The 25862-nt window shown below is 34.9% G+C and overlaps 1 protein-coding gene across 1 annotated transcript in view; it reads left to right on the forward strand.

The window, feature by feature from the left end:
• Setx (probable helicase senataxin) overlaps window positions 1-25862 on the forward strand; it is a 322325-nt gene that overhangs the window by 228083 nt on the left and 68380 nt on the right. Inside the window, exons 10-12 of the mRNA XM_089589921.1 lie at window positions 16436-16564; window positions 25481-25605; window positions 25676-25823. Coding sequence (XP_089446047.1) covers window positions 16436-16564; window positions 25481-25605; window positions 25676-25823 — 402 coding nt within the window. The remainder of the gene's footprint in view (window positions 1-16435; window positions 16565-25480; window positions 25606-25675; window positions 25824-25862) is intronic.

Consider the following 25862-nt stretch of genomic DNA (forward strand, 5'->3'; position numbering starts at 1 on the left):
TACAAGATGCTTATATTTTACCTTCAGCACAATCGTTTATGCAAGAAATATTTGAACCATGGGAGTTATCAACACCACCAACACCATCATTGACAGGTACAATCAGAAACGAGCCTCAGACGGATTTTCAACCATCAGGTAAGAAATGCATTATATATATATACATATCACCAATACATCACCAATGCTACCATTAACGGCTGAATTCGGAACCAAGCCTCAGTTGGCTGTTAAGCCATTCGGTCAGAGATGACTTCATATTTATAAAAGAATATAGTTTTGATTGTATTAAACTAAACAATTTTTCAAGCAGCAGAGTCTATGAGACCGTTGGAGTCACCATCATCGTCGACGCCATCATTCACCGCTGAATTCGAAAACGAGCCACAGGTGGCTATTCAAACATCAGGTAAGAGATAATTTTATGCAATATATATATATGAGTAGCATTTTAATTATATTTAACTAAATAACTTTTTCCTAGCAGCAGAGACTATAGCATCATCAGAAGGATTAGAATCCGCAGTTATTGACGAAGTCAGAAGAGAAACATCCCGCTTCAGACAACTCGTCTGAGATAACTTTTTCTCGGACGCAGAAGCTTTGTCATTATCGTCAGTGCAGTCATTTGTGCGCCCTATGTTCGAGCCGTGGGAGTCACCTACATGGATGGATCAGCCGTCTAGTAAGATATTATTAGTTACATTTTTGTGTATATATATATATATATATACAGGATATTCTTAAGCACTTGAGGAGCGGAAACCAGCGTGTAGATCAGCTTCCCCTGAGTCAAAATCCGTTTACAAAATAACTTTTTAACAATTATTCATTACGTAAATGGATTTATAAAAGTGCTGAATTTCAGCGTATTTAGAACGCCAATTTCAATGGCGCGGGCTGCCATGAAGAGCAGTGTCATCGATCGCAACAACATAGCAACAAACCTCTAGGTAGGTAAACAAAGTCTGAATAGATCCCCTAGCGGGCAGAAGATGGCGCTCAAATGTAATTAAAATAGTAAAAACGTGTAGCTATGAAATTATTAGAAGGCGATAAGGCGCTGAGTATCAAAAACGTAAAAACAAATAAATAAGCGTACAAAAAGGTTATTTAGTTAACCCAAGATATTATTGTGAGATCATTCTACATATGATGAAATTGACAATGACGATGAAAATGATGATGATAATGATAAAGATAATAAACATGATAATTAATATAATATAAGAAAGAAGATAAATTGTCAACAACATTAATAATAATGATAAATACTTATAATAAATACAAATGTTCAACTTAAGCAGCTATCAGGTGGAACTTGGGCCGCACTTGGGTAGTACTTGAGCAGTGGAGCTTCGGTGGTACTTGGACGGCACTTTGGCAGCACTTTGGCAGAATTTGAGCAGCGGCACTTGGGCGGTATTTGAGCGGCACTTGGGTGGTACTTGAGTGGCACTTGGACGGTACTTTGTCGGCACTTGGGCAGAATTTGAGCAGTAGAACTTGGGCGGTACTTGGACGGCACTTGGGCGGTACTTTGTCGGCACTTGGGCAGAATTTGAGCAGCGGCACTTGGGCGGTACTTGGGTGGCACTTGGGCCGTACTTTGGCGGTACTTTATCGGCACTAAGGCAGAATGTGAGCAGCGGCACTTAGGCGGTACTTGGGCGGCACTTGGCCGGTACTTTGGCTGCAGTTTGTCAGCACTTAGTCAGAATGTGAAAAGCGGCACTTGGGTGGTACTTGGGCGGTACTTTGGCGGTATTTGAGCAGAAGTACCGCTCAAGTGCCGCTGCTCAAATTCTGCCCGAATGCCGAAAAAGTACAGCCAAAGTACTACCCAAGTACCGCCCAAGTGCCACTGCTCAAATTCTGCCTTAGTACCGATAAATTTCCATCCAAGTACCGCCCATGTGCCGCCCAAGTACCGCCCAAGTGCCGCTGCTCAAATTCTGCCCAAGTGCTGACAAACTGCAGCCAAAGTACCGCCCAAGTGCCACCGAAGTACCGCCCAAGTGCCACTGCTCAAATTCTGCCCAAGTACAACCCAAGTGCCGCCCAAGTACCGCCCAAGTGCCGCTGCTCAAATTCTGCCCAAGTGCTGACAAACTGCAGCCAAAGTACCGCCCAAGTGCCACCGAAGTACCGCCCAAGTGCCACTGCTCAAATTCTGCCCAAGTACAACCCAAGTGCCGCCCAAGTACGGCCCAAGTGCCGCTGCTCAAATTATGCCCAAGTACTGCCCAAGTGCCGCCTAAATACCGCCCAAGTACCGCAACTTAAATTCTTCCCAAGTGCTGACAAAGTACCGCCAAAGTGCCGCCCAAGTACCGCCCAAGTGCCGCTGCTCAAATTTTGCCCAAGTGCCGCCCAAGTGCCACTGCTCAAATTCTGCCTTAGTACCGATAAATTTCCATCCAAGTACCGTCCAAGTGCCACCGAAGTACCGCCCAAGTGCTACTGCTCAAATTCTGCCCAAGTACTGCCCAAGTGCCGCCTAAATACCGCCCAAGTACCGCAACTCAAATTCTTCCCAAGTGCCGACAAAGTACCGCCAAAGTACCGCCCAAGTGCTCCCCAAGTACTGCCCAAGTGCCGCCTAAATACCGCCCAAGTGCCGCTGCTCAAATTATGCCCACGTGCCGACAAAGTACCACCCAAGTGACGCTGCTTAAATTCTGCTTAAGTGCCGACAAAGTACCGCCAAAGTACGGCTCAAGTACCACCCAAGTACCGTACTAGTGCCGCCAAAGTACCGCCCAAGTACCGCCCATGTGCCGCTGCTCAAATTCTGCCTAAGTGTCGCTAAAGTACCGTCCAAGTACCGCTCAAGTGCCGCCAAAGTACGACCCAAGTGCTGCCGCTTTAGTACTACCAAAGTGCGGCCCAAGTTCTACCTGATAGCAGCTTAAGTTAAAAATTTGTATTTATTATAAGTATCTATTGTTATTATTATTGTTGTTTACAATTGTATCTTCTTGCTTATATTATATCAATTATCATGTTGATTATCTTTATCATTATAATTTACATCTTCATTGTCATTGTCAATTTCATCGTATGTAGAATGATCTTACAATAATATCTCGGGTTAACTAAATAACCTTTTCGTACGCTTATTTATTTGTTTTTACGTTTCTGATACTCAGCCCTTCATCTCCTTCTAACAGTTTTATAGCTACACGTTTTTACTATTTTAATCACATTTGAGCGCCATCTCCTGCCCGCTAGGGGTTCTATTCAGACTTTGTTTACCGACTTAGAGGTTTGTTGCTATGTTGTTGCGATCGATGACACTGCTCTTCATGGCAGCCTGCGCCATTGAAATTGGCGTTCTAAACACGCTGAAATTCAGCACTTTTGTAAATCCATTTACTTAATGAATAATTGTTAAAAAATTATTCTGTAAACAAATTTTGACTTAGGGGAAGCTGATCTACACGCTGGTTCCCGCTCCTCTAGTGCTTAAGAATATCACCAGTCAAAAGAGTGCTTGCTAGACAATCTCCGCTATCAATTGATTTGACTGAAGATGTACCTCCATCACCAGAAATACGAATAATATGTGAAGTTAGTAAGGTTATTAAAAAAAGAAAACTCTGTCACCAGAAAAAATAATATGTGAATTACGTAAGATCATAAATAATAGTTAATATATTATTGCAAATTGTAAATTGTAACAAACATGAAGATATTTTTTAATAAAAAAATTATGTTTATACAGCATTTGAGTTTTTGAAAATAAATTGTTTATTTAGTGACCTTGTATTCTTCTAAAGAAAAAAATATGAGAAGATGTCGCTAGCTAGGATGACGTGACGTTATAAATACGAGTCCTGTAATATTTTTCTCCGAGTTCTCTACAAAGTGGATCAGTGTTATGAGCGCGATCCAAGAAGAAGAAAGCCTTTTAGTGTCAGCGCAGATTAGAAAAAAAAAATTTTTTGTTTTCATCTTTCAAACAAAAACGTAATTTATAGTTTCTTTACGAAGAAAAAATCTTTTTTTCTGAAAATACCCTTATAAGAAAAAGCAGTGATTTAAACAACATGGATCATATAATAGATATTCAAGGCTTTTACGATGCTGCTAGAAAATTCATGCCAAAACAAGTTGGAGTAGTATCACTGCAAGGAAATGTTGCACGGGATTGGTTACTAAAACCTCTTGCGCCTTCAATGATTTACCTTATGATGTGAGAAAATATAACAATTATTTCATACTGGAGGGTCATGATATTGAGTGGTATGAAGGTGACATCGACGTGGAAAATTTAAAATAACATTTTGTTACCCTTGCTAAGAATCTTAGAAGAATATATGTGCATGGTAATAAAGAAGCTAAGTTTGATAGCTCAATATTAGGACGTGAAGCTCACAATTTGTTTCGATTGTGTCCTTCCTTGGAAAAACTTGAAAATGAAGACTCTTCTCCTGTGTGTTTTACACACACATAAACGCATTTAAAAAATAAACCACTATTTTGTGCTCTGCATAAAGCGTGCTTACTGGAAAAATGGTTTAATAAAATCTTATCTTCAAAAACGTTAGGACAAGACAGTAATATGTATCTTACTAATATATAAAGCAAAGTCGCTAAAACTGTTGTAATCGCTAACTGCGAAAACTACTAAACCGATTTTGCTGAAATTTTGTATACTGATTCTTGATGACTCCGAGATGGTTTTCGCATAGTTTTTTTCTTAAAAAATTTAATAACAACAGCGATAAATAAGCTCAAAGTTTAGCAAAAATAAGCTAGCTTTGCGCTTTAGTTCAGTAGGATCTGCTCGGTGGCGTTGAGGTAAAGTTGAAGCCACCTGCAATCAAAGATAGTGAAGAGTGGTTATAAGATGCCCCATCGGGTTGTCGATTATCGTAGTCGTTCATCGGCAGTACACCAAGAACAAAGTTGTAGTTCGGGCAACTGGGCATCCCGTCTACCGATGACACTCTTTTTTCTTGGGCAAGCAAAATAAATCGGTTTTTGTCCCAGATCGTCCAGATAACCGGGTGCCACGAAAAAATAGGCGCTCGGAACGTCAACGTCTCTGGAGGAATACCAGAAAAGCACAACCTTCCCCAATACTTCAGAAATATGTAGCCGTTCAACCATCTGGCCTGGGTGCCGTCAAAAAATTTTCTACTTCAAATGCAAGCCAGGGAAGACGGCCCTGAAGAGTACGGGCAGCCACAACGGCCTCCTTCTTAGTGGTCGCCCCAACACCATACCTACAGAAAAGGTATTCTCCAGGCCCACTTTCCTGACTAACGATGAGAGGTTGGTTATCCGGGGAACGACCTAAAGACGAGATATTCTATGGTCAGCGGCGTACCTCCCTCCATCACGGTCTCCGTACAGAATAATAATAAGGAATAACTGGAAATTTTACCACTGGCCCTTTTCAGGGCCATTATAATTATTTACGTTCCCTACTTAACCATTAATCTTATCAGTTTTTTTAAGGGCTACCTAAGTTTAAACTACCTTGCTAACAAATACATTTTTACTACCATTTCCGGAAACGATTCGTCGACTAAAAGACTATGTAAAGTCAGCCACTATTAAACCCAGTCAGTCTGGCAGACGTCCCGAGCGGAGTTATTCGTCACAAAGCTGGGAACCCCGGTGACCGACAACCCTATTATTCTCTCGACTAAGCATTCAATCAGGAATCACCGATTCGTCTCCAAGGTCTGTACCGAGAGAACCTTACAGCTACAAAGGAGAAATAATCTTGAGCTAACGGGACAGTCTCCAATGGACAAGCGTCACAGACCAATCTCTTCGAGTCTGCAAAAAAAAAAGTGCTTTAGATACTAACATCTGCGACGTTATACCAAGAGGCGTCGGGAAAGAGCTCTACAACTAGCTCCAAAGCTTCGAACGTTGTAGTTTTCCTCCCGATCAGTGTCGTGCTACAATAACAGGTCAGAAAAGATTACCCTGAGGTATAAAAGAAATCACGTTTGCTGGAAACTTCAGTCAAGAAAGAGTTTACTTTAGGAAAAAAATTTTTACTATATATTTTTTGTTAGTTTTAAATCTTTACGGTTTTAAAAATAGCCCTTTTTGTAGATTATACGAGAGAAAAAGCAAAACAACGGCCCTTTGGGGCTAACGATTATTTTATGACATAAGAAACGCACGCTACTTTTCATCATAATTATATTTTTTCATTTTTTATTGCTTATTATTTGACCAATTAAAGTATATGCATTCCAAACAAATATATTTTTAATGAGAAGATTTTTGTTCTGAAAAGTATTAGAAATAGATGTAAAATTTTTAACTGAAAACGTTTCACATTACATGTCAACACACTACGGTGTTCCATTTAGTGAGTCTCGGGTGAAGCCAAAACGGGAGAGCCGCTAGTTATTGTATATACGAACAACTTAAATGCGTAATATCATGCTCGCAATTAAATATTTTTGAAGATGTTGTCGATAGTACAGGACCTGATAAAATATATTGTACAAATATCACTGTATAGTATTAGAGAAAATTCATTATCAATAAATATTGTCAACTAATATATTATGTTTATTTTCATTATCCTTTCAATGGCTTTCTTTAGAACTCATTTACAATTTATGACAACAGAAGTATAAAAATATTAAATTGAAAAATAAAAAAAAAATTGTAATACAAGCCTTCAACAGTTTAAGAAGAAACTAACTAATTCATGTCAGTGAATAGTCAGTTGCCAATTGAGCTATTGAAGACTTGCATACAACAAAGTTTATCTTAGACTCAAGAAATAAAAAGATTTGAAAAATTGAAGATCACTAGTAGCAGCTTGAGCCACCCTCAAGTTGAGAACGTGAGCAACAGCATGAACCTCCCCACCAAGTTGAGAACGCTCGCGCTGAGCAAAGTATTGCTAGCCAGCACTAAAACACCTAGCTAGGAGGAGCATGCAAAGAACGTCAGCGATAGGGGGACTACCTGTTCTACAATCGGCGCCGGTTCTAGAACAGCCATTCCAAGAACGCCAGAAGGGAGAGGCTAGCTATGCCGAAATGGCCAGTGTCGAATTGGGGCTGAACAATTATCACCTTTCTAATCAGCGTCGAATTGGAGCTCGGGCCATTATCTCCTTTTTTAAATATTGTCGAACTGGGGCCGAGCTTTTTATCGCATTTGTTAATCAGTGTCGAATTGGGGCCCGGGCAATTTGTTGACACGTTTGATTTTGATAGCTTTGGTAAAGCTTTATGACGAACAGCACCAGCATTCCACCTCACTCTATCAATGTCTTGCACTGTAAAGGTTGAATTCTGTTGTTTCACTATTTCACTGCGTATCAATTTTGATGGGCGAATCGAAATGTCATCAACTGCTTTTCGTTTCACAGCATTGCTGATCGTCCTTCGATTTAAAGTAGTTTCCAATATTGGATCATGATTATGGCTTGCCACGTGTTCAACAATAGCATTACTCAAATTAAGCTTTACGTAACTATTGCACTTTTTATTCGAACAAATCCATCGCTGCACCTCGTTGCGCAAATTCGCCTTAAATGAGTACGTGTACATGTCAAGATATAACAGTTGCTTGCCACGTTCACCCATACGAAACTCCATTGCCGTAACGTATGTTGGCTATCGTTATTACAGAAGGACTAAGAGGGACTAAAGGACTAATAGAAGATATCCCGCTTAGAGTCAAATGTACGAGCGAATGAATATGTATACATTAGTTATGTTTACAGTTCTTCAATGTACAAATAGATGTGTTTACAGTGTATATGTAGAAGTGTATATTAAAATGGAATTAGGAGATAATAGCCCGGGCCTTAATTCGACACTGATTAAATTATACGATAAAAAGCACGGCCCCAGTTCGACACTATTTTAAAAAAGAGATAACAGCCTGGCCCCGATTCGACCATTTCTCTTTTTTTCAGCCCCAATTCGACATTTCCCGCCAAAATCGGCGCCGGAACTGTAACAGCTGTTCCAGAACAGGCATAGCCTATCTACTGTGGAGATATTTGCACAAACGTAAACAAATTTTTTTCCAGCTCGTATGCTATATCCATGCGGGAGACAAAGACAAATTGAGTACTCTGTCTGCCATCAGTTCGACTTTTTACGTGGCACGATGGCTTTTCGCAAAATCACTTCCAAAACCTGTTCTCAAAATTTTGATCTTTGACTTGGTATATTCCTTTATGAGACTGTTCTTTAATGCTTCATCATTAAAATCTCTAATTTCGAAAATTCATAGCATGCCGATATCAAAAGAAGATCAGATTGACTATGCCGTTTAGTCCTTATTTTTTTATCTCTCATAAAAAAGTATGTATGCTATTTGATTCATACCATAAGAAACTAGATCTCTTGAAGCATATTATGTAATTTTTTAGAAGGATATTATTAATACATTAATGAGTACTGGCGAGTTAAACACAAATAATGCATTTTCCATAATCCAGAGAGCGGATGTTTTTGGGCTAGGTTATTACAGCAAACCCCCCCCCCCCTCGATAGGGGTGGCCTAACTCCCATGGCTTAGGCGCTTAATGTTGTACATAGGGTAGGGTGCCCCTCATTGAATGCCGCCTGTTCGCATACGTTTTGTGACCGTTAGCAACAGTCGGCTGAGAACCCGTTGAAGATGACAAGCCAAGATCAGTCAGTTGCTGTTAAACTATGCTGTGACATAGTCAGATTTATTGTTCATTATATTGTTATATACACGTTTATAAATTGCTTTGCTGACAATTTGTGTTGATTCAGGTACGTTGCTACTAACAACCTGCGTAGCACGTGTATACAGTTGTACAAATGTCTATTTTCATTAGTTACAGTTATACCTACTGCAACAACACGTGTTGGTTGATTCATTCCAAACTGATTTCGGCCAACAGCTCAAATTAATAAATCTATGAATTCGAGATCTACCGTTATTAGATACGTGACTAAGAATGAGTGTCTAAGCGTATGTCACACATATACGAGCGTGATGTTAGAAATGTAATCAGCGTAGGCAGTAGGAAATTATTTTGGAATCATCAGAAAACTTGATAAAGGGCAGTCTTATGAACTGGCCAGCCTTGCATCATGTCGTGCTGTGGCTTTAATTTAAACTCTCATTTACGTCATATATTGGTTGTACATATTAATTTATAAAATATTAAAATATTTATTGAAACTATACAAATATAGTTGTTTCAACCAGAGCTGCAAAGCCAAACCAGCTTTGGTCCACTCATGTTATAATAGCTTTATCTTCAAGCTACACTTGTATTATAACTAGTGGAACATAAAAACTAGTTATTAGTAAGTATCTAGAAGAGAAAATAGAAAATATTTGTACGCATTGATTTTATTTAAGTGGTGTAGAGCTTGTTTTTAACGTTTTTTACTATTTGAAAATTTACTTGTTAATTTTTCTTTTGAAACTTTCAAGTCATAAAATTCTCATTACTCAAATCTGCGAACACTAAGAACGCAATTATGTTCAGGATAATATTCTATTTTTCATGTCATTTGTAGGTGCGTATTGACTACGAGCATATCTTAGGTGGTGCTGTTAATACCAGAGCTAAGTATCAAATTTGCCAGTCTGAAAGCATTTCATCTTATGGTTATGGTTTCATTTTAATTTACTACAACTCTATTTTCATAGTTAATAAAATCGGTACTTATGACAAGACATTGGAATAGTTAATTAGAAAACCAGTGGACAGTGGATGCCTGGGTACCTAAGTATAAAGTTATTTTTCTATGAAATTATGTGGCAGGCAATATAATTTTGATCATAAATGTATCTTCTAAGAAAAGATATTGTGTGCAAAGGTGGTGCAATTATCGTTGGAATGAGTATACCTACGTTAACTGGGTGTGGTTTCAATAAATATTTTAATATTTAATAAAAAAATGATTATAATACAATGTAACATAAACAATATGTAGAATGGCCAGTATAAGACTGTATACTTTCACATAATACACATAACTTAGTTGTATCCAAAGGGTTAAGAAAAACCATCCTATAGTACCGCTTTCTTCAATACGGTAGTATTACATGCCAGTTAATGTCTCTTCAGGACGTTCATCATACATATTTTTTTGACAAATATTATTCAAACATCAAGTAAATATTCAAAATAGCAACAAAAAAAATACCCAAAAAGGTTGTAGATCCTTAAACTGTACATTTTTATAAATGTGTCATTTAAAAAAATTGCAATTTAATATCTAACCTTAAGAAAAAGAAAAAACCCCGTAAAATTGCATTAACATTTAATATGATCTGTAGACGTCTCCCAATTTTCGTTTGTATGAAAGATAACTCTAAGATGAACCTAATGAATTTTTAAATAGATCCACAAGTTGTGTAAGTAAATCCATATAAGAAAAATAATTGTCAGCGTTGCTGCATATATTTGCGCTCCTCTCACCTCTCTAAACTTTTCTCCCGTTAACTATGATAAACGTGCTTATGTCGAAAAATCACCTTCAACACGAATAGAAAAATTGTGAAAGAATAATGAAATAAAAATCAATTAGAGTACTTATAGAATATAAAAAAAAATTTTCTAATTTTGAATATTAAAAAAATTATTAAAAAAAATTGTTTATTTATTGTAAAAGCAACAGATGAACAATTGATGAATATTTATTAATTCATAGGAAAGCTGTTCTGCTAAATTATAGTCATTCCTAAGTTAAAAAAAAAATCTTTTGACCAAAAAATATTAGTTTATTAAATAAGTAATGTACTTGTGAATAAAACTAAATTGATTAATAATAAGTGAATAAATATTTACATTAAAAATAAGTTATGAAGCGCATCACAACAAGAAGTAATTAGAGTTTCTAATATCGGGACTGCTCATAAGGGAGTGGTTAAGGGCCTTGGTTTGTGTGCAGGAAATAATGAGTTCAACTCTCGTACAATTATTATTATTATTATTATTATTATTATTATTATTATTATTTTTGAGAGACAGAGAGAAACAGAGAGAGAGATTATTAGTTATAGAATAAGAAATAAAACTCAATAAAATTTAAAATCTGTGCTGTGCTGTAGTAGCGTGGTGTCGACTGGGGGGGACTAGTGGGGGATGTGTGGCAAGAGAAGTGAGACGAAGGGAGAGTGACATACCAAATCCACTTCCGTCCACGTTTTCTCAAGATCAGAATTCTGAAATCGTTTATTAACTCTTGCTCATATTGCACCTACATAAGTATAACTTCAAAAATCATTGACTTACTTACTTTGAGAAAAAAAAAAAATCTGGAGAAGAAGAAAACAAGGGTCATGAGACTCTTTAAAAAAACAGCACGCATCGGCTACACCCGTATAAGGCACATCTGATGAACTGACTAATCTTGCCTGGCTGGTATGGGATTAATTTCGACTACGTAACGAATAGAAAGTAGTTACCACTTCAAAATAATGTGAATTCGATCAAGTATACCCATGTCGTGTAAGAAGTACCGATTCCATAAATTACTACATAAAAACAAAATTGTTATTATTTGAAATAGAACCGTTCCCATGAAATCGAGTGCTTTCAGGCTAGCAAATTTTCTGATCTCTGGCATTCCCAGGTCCACCTGAGATGTGTCCGTATCCAATACAGCTTGTTAAAACTTTGTTAAGTTATCGGGTCCATGGTCATTGCGATATCGTGATTGTATCATAGTAAAGAGCTCCATTTTTGATATTTTTCATAGTTTACTGTGTAGATAGAAGCTTACCTTGATTAATGTTTACTGTATTGATTTTATTTTAATAGTTTTTAAGCCCTAAACGCATCATTTACGCCCGTATGCATTAATCAATCTTTGGACTCTTTTATCTCTAGAAGAGTGCACTTTTATGATCTAAAAAATTTTTGTATTTTTTTGCAGTGACGAAAATTGATTATAAAAAAAAATGAAATAAAATCAAAAAAGACATGAAAAAATACAATAGAATAAAAAAAAATCAATTTAAAAAAAAAATGAAAAAAGAAGATTAAAAAAATAAAATAAAAATTAAATAAAATAAAAAAAATTTTTTAAATAAAAAAAATTAAAAGAAACAAACCAGTGGGTATAAATGGATCATGGGACTCACGGTAAGAACGAAGTTCTTTAAATATGAGATGAGTATAAAGAAACACAATTTCTCAGGTAACAAGGGGGTCGCAAGACCCATAGAAAGAACGAAGCTCTATAAGAATAAGTACTGCATTCATGTAGTTCAGTAAAACAAAAACTTGAAAAACGAATGAAGACAAAAAAAAATTAGTTCAGTACTCACGATGATTAAATTTTGTGAGTACTGTATTTATGCACGACGTACTAACAAAGTTCAACCATCGTGAGTACTGAACTAATTTTTTTTTTTTTCATTCGTTTTTCAAGTTTTTGTTTTACTTAACTAAACAAATGCAGTACTTATTCTTATAGAGCTTCGTTCTTTCTATGGGTCTATTTAAAGAGCTTCGTTCATACCGTGGGTCCAATGACCCATTCATACTCCCTGGTTTTTTTCTTTTAATTTTTTCCATTTTTTTAAATTTCCTTTATTTCACTTTTTTTTAATTTTATTGTTTCAATCTTCTATTTTTTTGTTTCTTTTTTTAGTTAACTTTTTTCCATTTTATTGTATTTTTCATGTCTTTTTTGATTTCATTTCATTTTTTTTTTTTTTTTTTCATTTCATTATTTCATTTTTTTTTTTTCATTTCAGTAAATAGTTAACAGTTTTACGATAATCTGTGATAAGCTATGACTACTTTTTTCGTTTTTCTGTCTAACTAGTTTATACGCAGTGGAAGACTTGTCATACTTTTTTACGAGGATATAAGGAAAATATAAGGAAATAATCTGTTCAAAGCTCCCAATGTTTAGTATGATAGATTACTGTTATCTATACCTATAAAATTTTAAAATTAATTCACAAGTTGTTTTTTTAATAAAATGAGAAACAAACGGTCAAGTATTTGTAACAGCGCATATGTAGGTATATCCATATAAAAAATGATTGCCAGCGTTGCTACATATTTTCACTCCTCGTACCTCTCTAAACTTTGCCCCCGCTAACTGTGATAAACGTTTTTAACTAAAAAAAAAACACCTTAGTCTCAAATACAGAAATAATGAAAGAATAAAACTCAATAATAATTAATTACTGTATTCATAGAACCTCGTATGAATAAACCATTGATGAAAAAACGATGGAAAAAATGTAAGGCTGTTGGAAAAAAGTTGTAAAACTTCGAAAAAAATTAAAAGATTGTAAAAATAATTATTTATTGATTTATTTGAAAATTATTAAATTAATAAAAATTAAATAAATATTCATAAATGTATGGAAAAGCTGCTGCTAAAAAAATATTGTATTTAAGTTTGGAAAATGATTAGACGATTTATAAAAAAAAAAATAGTTATTCGAATAAATAATGTAATGATTAATATAGCGTATTATCAAACCAAATTAATTAATAATCAGTAAACGAATATTTAAATTGAAATTCAGTTACGAACCACAGTATAAGTAGAAGAAACTGAAATCCTCATGTTGGGAGCACTCGTAGCAGAGTAGGTAAGATACTCGGCTCGTATGACAGGAAGTCAAGGGTTCAAATCTCTTGGAAACTGTTTTTTTTTTTTTTTTTAGAATTGTAGAAGAAAAAAATTCAAAGTTGAATAAAAGTTATTGTGGGACAAAAATTATGACTCAATGAAACATTAATTGCTTGGTGTAGTGTGAAAGGGAATGGCGGGGCGAGGCAAAACGGGAAGTAATGAGAGGAGGTGTGCAGGAAACTAGCGCAGCACGGTCGGAAGAGACAGGGTGAGGGGAAGTATGTAGGGGACTGGTGGTGAGGGTGATGGGGTAAGAGAGAAATAAAATAAATTAGGAAGAAGAGACTTCCGGTAAGTGACTTCCGTTTCATGAAAATCTGTCGTTTTTAAAACTCTAGTCCCTCAAGCACGTGACATAAATAACTTTGTTCTAAAAACCTGTCTTCAGTAGACTTAATTGAAATAATAACTCTCATCGCTAGATTAACCTCAGGGAAACATACTTTTAATCATACCTTGGCAAATAGCCTCCATGGTGACGAATACTACCATTTCTCACGATGGGCACAAAGTGCAACTGCCACTTTGCGCCCTTGTAATCACTTTGGGCCGATGGGCAGAAAAGTTTTCTGCGTCCTCCAGGCCTAAAGTACTTTTCTGCCCTAGGGCTCAAAGTGATTTACTGATCGCATAGTGCGCCTATGGGCACAAAATTGCACTTTACACACTCGACAATAATAGTACATTACGTCACTAGAGTACAAAATACAAACATGTGCGCCCGAAGGGCTATTTTGCGGCCAGAGGGACCTGCGAAGCAGGGCCCGAGGGACGTAAGGTAGCCACAGAGATATGGCACTTATGGGTTGAATCATAGTTTTCCAACCGAGGGCACACCCGATCCTCAAAAACGCCTGAGGTCAAAAATAGTAGTTTTCCTACGAGTTTAAAAAGTCTCTGTTTGCGAACCGAGAGGTTTGCGGCCCGAGCCGAAGGCAAGGGACGTAACGAGGTTCGTAAAGGAGACTTTTCGAACGAGTATCGGAAAACTGCTTTTTAGTCCGAGGAAGTACCAGCCTCTCAAAACCACCCGAGAGCGGAAAAATACTTTTTTTCCTTAGGGCGCAAATTGTGCCCATTGGGCAAAATTGCACTTTCTGTCCTCGATAAGAAAACAACGTACGTGACTCATGCACAAACATACAACAACCGTCCTCTATGAGCGCTCAAGTTGGTACTTTGCCTCCTAGAGACGTAATGTACTAGTACTCTTTAACTTACCTAAAATCATATGGATAACTCAAAAGTGGTATACACATAATTCTAGTCTAATGCTAATGAAATATTTATTTTTGAACTAAAACTGATAAACTTTTTTTTTCCCAAAATTTTTGTTAAAACCTGCAGAGCGTTAATAAAAAATTGAGAATAGTATATTACGCCATAAGGGACGAAAGAATGGGATTCGTGAACCAAAGATAAGGGAGGCAAACACTCGGAGGCCGATACCATACTTTCGTCCCGTGTACCCGTGTAAAAATTGTAATTTTGGCCAAACTTAAAATTTTTATGTGGGTAGCGTATACGGTTTTTTATCTTCCTCCATCGAGATATGACGCTTTTTCTACGGTTTCAAGAGAGAGAGAGCGCAACATAATCTCCCAGGTAAAACTTGCGTTATCCGCCTGCTAGAAAAATATTTTGGCATACTCTGCTGCATAGGCGACAGTGGCAAACACACAGGTTGTGGCAAATACCTCGCAGACATGTTTTGCTTGCGTTCCTGAAATCAGGAAAGAAATGACTTTCAGCAGTGGTGTAGTAAAAACATTTTTTCATTCCGAAAACCCTGAACAGCTTCGCGTGGGAGTATAGTTAACAATTTTGGTAATAAATAGTATATTATGTGACAAAGGCGCAAAATACGAGTTTAAGTATTCGAAGGGCACAGTTGCTGAATATTTATGCCCTAGTCACATATATTGTTTTTGTTACCAAGGGCAAACAGTGCAATTTTGCACCTGTGGGCACATTAGATAGGGTAAAAAGTAAGTGATAACTGGGGTGCAAAGTGCGACCCAAAGGTGAAAAGTGTTGGTTTCACTGTACGCCTTAGATAACAAAAGTATCATTTTTTGAGCATGGTAGAAGAAGCTGTTTACATTGTAGAAGTTTTATTGAATAGGTTACTGGCGCGTGCAGTTAAATTCAAAGTGTACTTAACACGATCCAGTCATGGCTAGAAGTTTGCAGAAAAGGGCTGTGAAAAATACGGATAGTGTTCACATTTTTTATCACTCTTTTTCTTTGTTATAATAAAGGATGCTGCACTTGACTACTATTTTACAAATATATATATATGTAACTGCTTATTTAAAAGCTACTTTCTTAAAATAAAAACATATGCCCGAGTACACTACTCTACTGCATTTCAAGCTGCAGTATCTCTAAACTTATTTTGCTGTAATAATTACGTGGAGTATGTATTACGCCACTGACTATAGTACCTCACTAACATTTCCAAGATAATGCAAATTTTGCAGGTTATGCATATCCTTTGCATCACGTAGTTGTCTAAATTATTGTACATATATACTGCACCATTCGGAAAGAGTACTGTTTACCTCATACAAGCATGTGAAGTATCTTTGAAAAAGTGTAAATTGAATTTTATATGCATCTACGGAAATTAATTATTTTCTAAACAAGTCTAAAAGGCTTAACTAAAATCATAATTTATTTAAATTTATTTACGAACATTTTATAATTTATGGTCCATAGAATGATCCCACACATAACGGTTGACCTTGTGATCTGTAACAAATTAATCTCCGTAGATATACATTCCTGGAAAATTGTAATAATTGTTTTTTGATTTTCTGTTTGTGTTTTAGAAGCACCAATTAAAAAAAGATATCGATGCACTTCAATTATTGGTAGCAAATAATCCTCTCAATAAAACGTACAAAAAAGACCTTGAAATTTACAGAGCTAAATTTTTAAAATTAGCTCACAGGAGTCCTGTAAGTTCTATGAAAGTAACTACTGTTTGCAACCTTCTAACTTTATTTTTAAAACTATGATTAGTAAGGTTATAATTTGAAGCTTAAAGGCAATAAAAAATACAAATTAGAATCCTGTTTTCAATATCATGAGAAAAGTTTTCTAAACAATCGGTGGAAATTATACTACAACATATTGATACATATTTTGTTCAGGGTTACCAGATCAAACTGTCGAAAACCAAGATGCTTGAATATTTTTTTATGTCACTATAAAAAAAAAGTCATCTATTCAGTAATTAATAAAACTACAAGAAAATTTAATAGCCTCACACAGACAAACCGTAGTCAAACTAATAATACTCTTTAATATACTGATTTAATACAATTAGTTCAAATTATACGGTTACATTAAATATTTATCAAATTATTTATAGTCTAAGGAGTAAAAGTTAAAATTCATTGCCGAACTTATAGAAAAGAGTCCTTAGATTTAAGTCACAGTTAGTAACTGTTAATGACTCTGGATTTTAATGTACAAGCAAGTACTTAAGGTGGTTCATGCGTGTTACTAAACAGCTCTTTTTTTGGCAGTATTTTATTTGTAAGTTTTATCGATTTTGAGAATAAACGTTGACTCTAAAAATTCTGCGAAGAGTGATAGTTTATTGGTATCGATCGTGCAAAAAAAAGCTTTACGAGGCTGCAGTCATTTGTTAAAAAAACAAACCATATCAAAATTCTTGAATTTTAGACGTCAGACCGTGAAAGAAACTTTCTATTCTTGATATAGTCGTCATAATCACAAGTTTGTTGTATTGACAAGGACAACATTCAGCTTTATTTATTCGTTTTTTTTTCAAGCTGCTAAGGTTTTTCTTGTTAAGTTTGTCTCGAATTTAAAACGAATAATTGTTAAAAAATTAAATTATAATTGTTAGAAATTGTTAGAAATTAAATCTATCTCAACCATCTGTGCGTGTCTTTCTTACGTTGAAAAACTATGCGTTTGGTGACGTATCAAGCAATGAGCTCTGGTATCCTCTAGGCACACACTATACATGACAAGCTAATTATTAGTTAATATTAAAGTAAAAAACTATCATTGATGAAGTAAACAAAAAAAATTTTGCAAAAACATATTAAGAAATATTTTTTCTTATGCTCAATAGAACTAGACTTTTTCGAAATTAATTTGATTGATGCTGCTTCTCAGCTGACAACGCGAGGTCTGACAGGTTAAAAAGAAAATTTCACTTTTATAATTAAGTTCTCGTACAATTTTAATGGTGGACCTTATATTTAAATGTGAGAAATACATGCTTAATGAAAAAAACTACATACTAAAATTGCATTTTCAACCATAATTAATAATGAACGATTAATAAGAACTAAAAAGAGATATCCCCAAAATACAATGATAACGTTAGAATTTTTTACTCTTTTTTCCTCTAAAATCAAATAGTTGACCTACTGGTAAAAAAAAAAAAAAAAAAAAAAAAAAAAAAAAAAAAAAAATTTTGTCGAGCATCTTCCTTGTGTTCTAAGGTATATATGAAAATGTTCTTTTTTATTCTAACACATTTATAATACACCCTGATTTCAATTAAAAGGCAACCTAACCTTGTTGTATCATAAGAGACCGTGTTAAACTGACAATATTTAATAATTTTTTTCTCAAAAATTTTCCTGGTAAAAAATCTTGAAAAGTTTATGTGCACCTGATATGCTCAAATATAACATTAATTTTTTTGGCAAGATTTTACGTTTCAAACTTTTCTCCTAAACCTCCTTAAAGATACATTATTGTTAAAACTAACGCTTGTAACACATCATTGTCCATAAGAGGCTGTGTATTCTTGTTAGTGAGTATCAACATCTTTTTCCCTGCAGGTAGCGTTGTTTCAGATTTCTGCTCGAAGCGAATAAAGATGGCACTTGTATAAATTGCTGCGTATGATAAATTTTCAACATACCAGCTGTTTAGGGTAAAAAAGTTAGTCGTCTTCCCGCAATTTCCCGGCAAGAAAGAGATCCGAATTCGAGACCAGATTCTAAGTGGCACTTTTTTACAATTGCTGTGGTTTGAAATCCTATGAATAAGAAGCCATGTTAAATAAGACGTCCTGATTATTATGTGAGTGATAAATTCACAACAAATCTAAGGTGATTCTTCACTATGTCAATGACATTAGCATGTAGGGGTCATTTTATCAAAAACGGTCTATTTCATGTACCAGTTGATTACAACGCCGCATAAGGTCAATCGATCTACAAACTTTTTTAAATAATCAAAGGAAGTTTTTTGCTGAAGGTTTAATTAAATTGAGATCATAGAAAAGTATTACTTCAGTTATAGATACATCTAGGGGCTAAATTAACGTTACTTGCTCGTGTCTTACTCGTAAATTTACAGTTTTTACGATGTCTGGAAGCAAAACACAGATTTTTCTTCAACTTAAAATTTTCATTTTTCTACGGTACAGGGTCTTACAGTCATTAACGTAAAAAACATTTTCATGTTTTAGAGAACCAAAAAAACTGTACTTTTATGGTATTCAAGTTGCCAGACTGAAATCGGACATTAAATCTTCTTACAAATACATGATTTGGACAATGATGGGTTCACAAAAAAGTTATAAAACAATATAACAAGCTAAATATCAACTTTCGGTAAAAAAAATTATTCATAACTTGGCTTAGCATAATCTCAGAGACCCAGAATTTTACATACGAGGTGTGTTCAAAAAATAACGAGAATTTTCGTTTTATGAAAGAAATATTTATTTATTCATCATTATCTATTTTGTCCCCTTCAAAATAAACCCCCTCGGATATAATGCACTTGTGCCAACACTTTTTTCCAATCGTCGAAACACTTTTGAAACTCGGTCTTTATAATAGCTTTTAGCTCTTTCAGCGATTTGCTTTTAATGTCATCTATGCTTGTAAAACGACGGCCTTTTAGTGTTCTCTTTACTTTTAGAAATAGAAAAAAGTCACATGGAGCCATGTCTGGAGAATATGGGGACTGAGGCATCGTTACAGTTTTGTTTTTGGCCAAAAATTCACGAACAAGCAATGAAGTGTGAGCAGGTGCATTATCGTGGTGCAAAAGCCATGAATTATTTTGCCACAAATCCGGGCGTTTTTTTTGGATTGCTTTACGCAAACGGCGTTGAACTTGTAGGTAGTACTCCTTATTGATTGTTTGACCTTGTGGCAAGAATTCATGATGCACTATGCCACTTTTTTCACGTTTTCATCGGTTGTTGATGTGCTTGGGCCTCCGGGTCGTTCGTCATCTTCAACGTTTTCGCGGCCATCTTGGAAACGCTTATACCACTCGTAAATCCTTGCTTTACTCATAGCAGACTTACCATATGCCTTTGTTAACATTTTACAAACTTCACTACACTTTATTTCATTTTTTACGCAAAATTGAATACAAATTCTTTGATCCATTTTTTTTCATAAACGAAAGTCGCCGAGCTCGAAAAACACGTCTAACGTTAGCGGCTTCCACTTAAAAAGTAAGTAATGAATATTGCTGAAAATTTTATCGTACTTCAATGGCATGTGTACTAACATAATAAAAAAAAATTTTATACAGGCAGACTCTCCAAACCCGCGAAATTTAAAAATTCTCGTTACTTTTTGAACACACCTCGTATGTAGTAAGACAATGCTTTATCAAAAGCACATATTATTTTCAACTTGAGAGATAACTTAGTAGATAAAGACATTAACAAATTAAAAAGTTAAAGATTTATTTTCCGTAAAAAATATTCATAACTCGGCCCAGCATGGTTTTAGAAACCCAAAATTTCATTCTCGTTTTTGACAATTTTTCCTTATAAACACATATTATTTCTAACACCGGTAGCTAACGGCCCAAAAACATGGTAAATGTGGTCAAAAATGGTTTTTCGCGTCTAGAAAAGAACTGGAGAGTCGGATAAAAAAAGTTATGTTGGTGGTAAAAAAATGCGCAATTTCAAGACGCAGAAAATGAGCTCCGGTCGGATAAAATCGGTCCAGCCGTTTTTTTCCCAATTTCCAAAAAAGTACTACGTAGGACCGTTTCATTAAAAATCTATACTTCGCGTTCCTTCAAATATTAGGACTTGAAAATTGAATACAAGGAAGATCTTGTGCCCCTTAACATCCACACTAAATTTCAAGAAGATCGGTTGCAAACTTTTTGCAAACTGCTGCAAGAAGCAAAAAATGGTCCTTCCACAAACAAGTTGGACGTGGCTGGTTTTTCAACATATTGCCATTTTTCAAATGGCATTGTACTCGTCTAGAGTTATTCTACAATCTACCAAAATGTCGTTCCGTTCGAAATTCCGGAAGTGTGCGAAAAATCGATGTCAAAAAGCGGCTATTTTTCGTGGGTGCGGCGGCGCAGCGAGCCGCCGACTTAGGCCACGCTCACTCTTCCCATCATGACTCCAGGATTTCCGAGAAGCCGCGTTCAAAATGAAAACGTGCATCAAAAATAACGAAATCTCGGAAACCACGTAAGATAAATTGATGATCTTATTTGTAAAATTGGGTATCTTTTAATAATATTAAGATTGCGCATATTTATAACTTAGTATAAATAATTGGAGGACCTGTGCAACTAACGTTAATAATTTGCTATAACTTACTATTGCTTTGTTTTCCTCCTGCACCTGCCACAGGTTTAGGATATGGTTCTTATTAATAATACAACACTTAAATAACGATAACATTTACTACAAATTGTTGCAAACTTATTTATTTATAACAAAAAAATCTTCTTTTTTTTTAAAAAACGTTTGAAACATCTAAAGGTAAGTAATATTGTGCTAAGCAAGTATGCAAATTATTATTATTATTATTCCTCAATCATTATATACATTATTTTTCAATATTCACCGTTTCTTCTGTGATTGCTATAGTGATATAAACGGTAATTGAATTCAAAATTAATACGAGGGTGCTAAAACATCGTAGGTATACAATAGCAGTAACAGTAAGAAAAGAAAAAACAGTGAGTATTGAAAAATAATGTACTGAATGGTTAAGGAATAATAATAATAATAATAATAATAATAATAATAATAATAATAATAGTAATGATAACAATAATAATAATAATGATAATAATAATTTACATACTGACTATGCCCTATATTACTTATCTTTAGATGTTTCAAACTTTTTTAGAAAAAAAAAAAAATTTATTGTTATAAATAAATAATTTTGTAAAAATTTATAGTAACTGTTATTGTTATTAAAGTTTTGTATGATTGATTAGAACCATATCTTGCAACTATGGCACGTGTAGGAGGAAAACGAAGCAACAGTAAGTTATAACAAATTATTAACGTTGATTGCACAGGTCCTCCAATTATTTATACAAAGTGTCAATATGTGTAATCTTAACATTATTAAAAGCTACCCCATATTTAAGGTGATAGTTCAGTAAAACGACTAGATTACGAATTTTTTTTAAATTCTGCCTGTGGCTTACGTTTGCTACAGTTCATCACGAGTCCAGATTTAGAGATGCCTAGCCGTGTAGTTTTGGAGATATTAAAGTTTTACTGTTGATCTTTCAACACGTGAGAGATAGGAAAGCGCCTGGTTTGGGGTAGGATTCTAAACGAAATCATTTATAACTTCTAAACGAAACGATCAATCCTTTGAAAAAAACGATGTGCTATAATTGATATTATGGATGAACTAAATACCAAGTCTCAAGAAGCCTAGTCATACAGTTTTTGCATTTCAGATTTCCAAAGTTAAAAACTATCGTGTAGTTGCGTGAGAGGGACAATGACAGCTGTACAGTAAAGATTGCATAACCTATGCATACTCTACAGTGCAGTATGCCACACGATATACCTAACTGAACTACTACTTTAAAAAAAATTATCAATTTATCTTACGTGGTTCCTGAGATATCGTTATTTTTGATGCGCGTTTTCATTTTGAACGCGGCTTCTCGGAAATCCTGGAGTCATGATGGGAAGAGTGAGCGTGGCCTAAGTCGGCGGCTCGCTGCGCCGCCGCACCGACGAAAAATAGCCGCTTTTTGACATCGATTTTTCGCACACTTCTGGAATGTCGAACAGAACGACATTTTGGTAGATTGTAGAATAACTCTCGACGAGTACAATGCCATTTGAAAAATGGCAATATGTTGAAAAACCAGTCACGTCCAACTTGTTTGTGGAAGGACCATTTTTTGCTTCTTGCAGCAGTTTGCAAAAAGTTTGCAACCGATCTTCTTGAAATTTAGTGTGGATGTTAAGGGGCACAAGTTCTTCCTTGTATTCAATTTTCAAGTCTTAATATTTGAAGGAACGCGAAGTATAGATTTTTAATGAAACGGTCCTACGTAGCACTTTTTTGGAAATTGGGAAAAAAACGGCTGGACCGATTTTATCCGACCGGAGCTCATTTTCTTCGTCTTGAAATTGCGCATTTTTTTACCACCAACATAACTTTTTTCATCCGACTCTCCAGTTCTTTTCTAGACGCGAAAAACCATTTTTGACCATATTTACCATGTTTTTGGGCCGTTAGCTGACACAGTTTGGAGTCTAAAACTATTTGTATTTGTCCAGAAAACGAATAACTACCACCATGATTTTTTTCGTGCTAATAGCAATTTAATTTTTTGAAAAGCTAATTCTATCCTACTACGATGTTAAGTTATTAAAATAGATATAAAGAAGTTAAACTGGTGAGATATACATTTTCTCTGATAAATCCTTCCACTTAGCGCAGAATAATTCCAGGCACTTTAAATTTTATGTATGTTTTTCAATGATGGTTTATTTTGTATACACATTAGTCCCATTTAGGGTAAGAAGTTACAATTAAAGGAGTGTTAAATGGCTTGAATAGTAGATGATAATGAATAATTTATGCAAGCCCATGGTTATGCTGCCAAATTTTTCCCCTTCTAACGATTAGTTATTTGTACTTTTTCCGTATAAATCAGTAATTAGTGAGTGCTTAAGTACGCAAGTATGAAGTTATACTTCTCTGGCAGATATTATATGAATATAGATGAACATTTTACGATACAATACATTGAATAATCCACTGTGATAAATCAAATGTGATGAAATTATCTGTGAAGTCTAGATATACTGTAATACGGTATAGTTTCAGTACATATTTTAGTATTTAACAAATGAAAAAACCTAAAAATATTACATTTATAGCACCTTTGTTGGCTAATAAAATTTCTAACAGCAGACTTTTACCGGTCTCGTACACTAACATACTCAATCTTACGATTAATTGTGCATATATTAATTAATATTAATATTATATTAATAAATATTTCAGCAAGTTTTTTTTCTGTTTTTAAGGAATTGAAATTAAAAATTTACTTTACTTATTACTCCTTATTCTCATCATCTCTCAGTCCTGGGACAAATAGTGAAAGTAATAATTCACTTCCATCACAAATTTTTCGAGAAAAAAAATTCTGAAACCTTTGATTTACTCCAGTGCACAATGCCCAAAAAAGTATCACTTCAAGAGTTTATAACTCTGTTAAGCATGATTCCATTGACTCAGAATTATACTTACGTTTTTTAAAAATTTTTAACGACCACATATCAATGTCAAGAGAGATAAAAAATATTTGAATTATTATTAAAAAAATAGAGAAGCGAAACATCGGATTTCCCTAAAAAATCGTTTATTACTCGGTCCATCATAATCCCAATTATCCAGAATTAAGCATACGTACGTGGCAATACACCCCCACACCTAGGTGGTAAATGGGTGGCCCAAACGACTAGGCCAGTAGGCTGCCGCGATCCAAAAAAAAAAAAAATAAATTAAACCATTGTCAGAGTGCACAAGTAAAGTTGTAGGTCCCTTTGACCATGTTGGGTCGAGTTTAAAGCAATTTATTACGAAAATTGATATTTCGCTTGACTAATTTAATTATTACTTCTTTATTAACTTTAAAACTGTGTAGATCATATTACGTACTTATAATAAACCATTGTCAGAGTCCGTACGTAGAATTGAGATTTTTGGTGTCATACTAGACCGAGTTATAAGCGATATCTTATGGAAAATGAATTTTGGGACTGTATAGGTTGTTTAAAACTTTTTGACAACTTTTTGCTGGTGTTGAAAATAGTATGTTTGCATTGCAATCTAGTGCAATCCCTGAAATTATAATGGACCGAGTTATGAACGATTTTTCACTGGAACTCGATATTTTGCATGGTAATTGTTTTATAACCATTTTGGTTAACACAGTAATTCAGAGCCGTTACATGAATGAATTGCCAAAATGGCCGTAAATAAAACAGAACTTGCTATAACTGATTAAGCTATCGCAATTAAGTTCTGACGAATATATGCTAATTGTTAATTTAGACCTGGATTATAGTTAGTTTATCGTTTATTGACTACGAGTAATCATTTTTGTCAGTGCATGAGATTGCGTACAGTTGTTGTTGAAAGTAGGTTGCGTTCATCGGTATATCTGGATGACTAAGCAAGTGTTCCCCTCGGTGCTTAACTTTTTGAACCTCTGAAGCAAAATATATAGCAAACAAGAATATTCTATTGATTTTATTGGTTCTTCAAATTTTTTACAGCCAACCTAATTAATCTGATATATTTATCCGCTAGTTTATGTCCGTGTCTGAAAAATTTGAAACCCAAACACCAGGTGGGAAATTTTATGCTTAAAATATTTGTTTTATCATAACTATGATATTTTGAATGTTTTCGGAAAAACCAGGACACCAAGGTAGATAAGGCAGAATCAGGACATGACCTGTAAATAAGATCGTCTGGTAACCCTACTTCATATCACAATACATATGTTGAAGTTTAATTTCCAGGGAAATTTATAATAATATTTATCATGCACAGTGTTTTTAGAAATAAAATTTTATTTTAATCATACAATTATAGGAGGAAGATACTATGGAAGTAGCAAAACTACAAAATAATGCAAAAAACGTCATTTTAGCTAAGGCTGATGTTATTACTTGCACACTGACATCATGCTATACTAAACAAATGGAAAGTATTTTTGGGTAAGCTACAAAATTACTAAAAATTTTCTTGTATCAAAAAGAAACATTAACATTGTTAACTCTTTATCAGAGGTGATCGCGACAGAATAGCTACATGCATTGTAGATGAAGCAACGCAATGCTGTGAAGCTGAAACTTTAATTCCATTAATGCTAGGAGTCAAGAGCCTAATTTTAGTCGGCGATCCAAATCAATTACCTGCCACTGTGATGTCAACAGTTAAGTAAACAAAAACTTTGATAATTACAATTACGCTA

This window comes from Copidosoma floridanum, unplaced genomic scaffold (genome assembly GCF_036245765.1).
Source record: "Copidosoma floridanum isolate Cflo_tuat_1 unplaced genomic scaffold, Cflo_Japanese_pri ptg000010l, whole genome shotgun sequence".
Lineage (NCBI taxonomy): Eukaryota > Metazoa > Arthropoda > Insecta > Hymenoptera > Encyrtidae > Copidosoma > Copidosoma floridanum.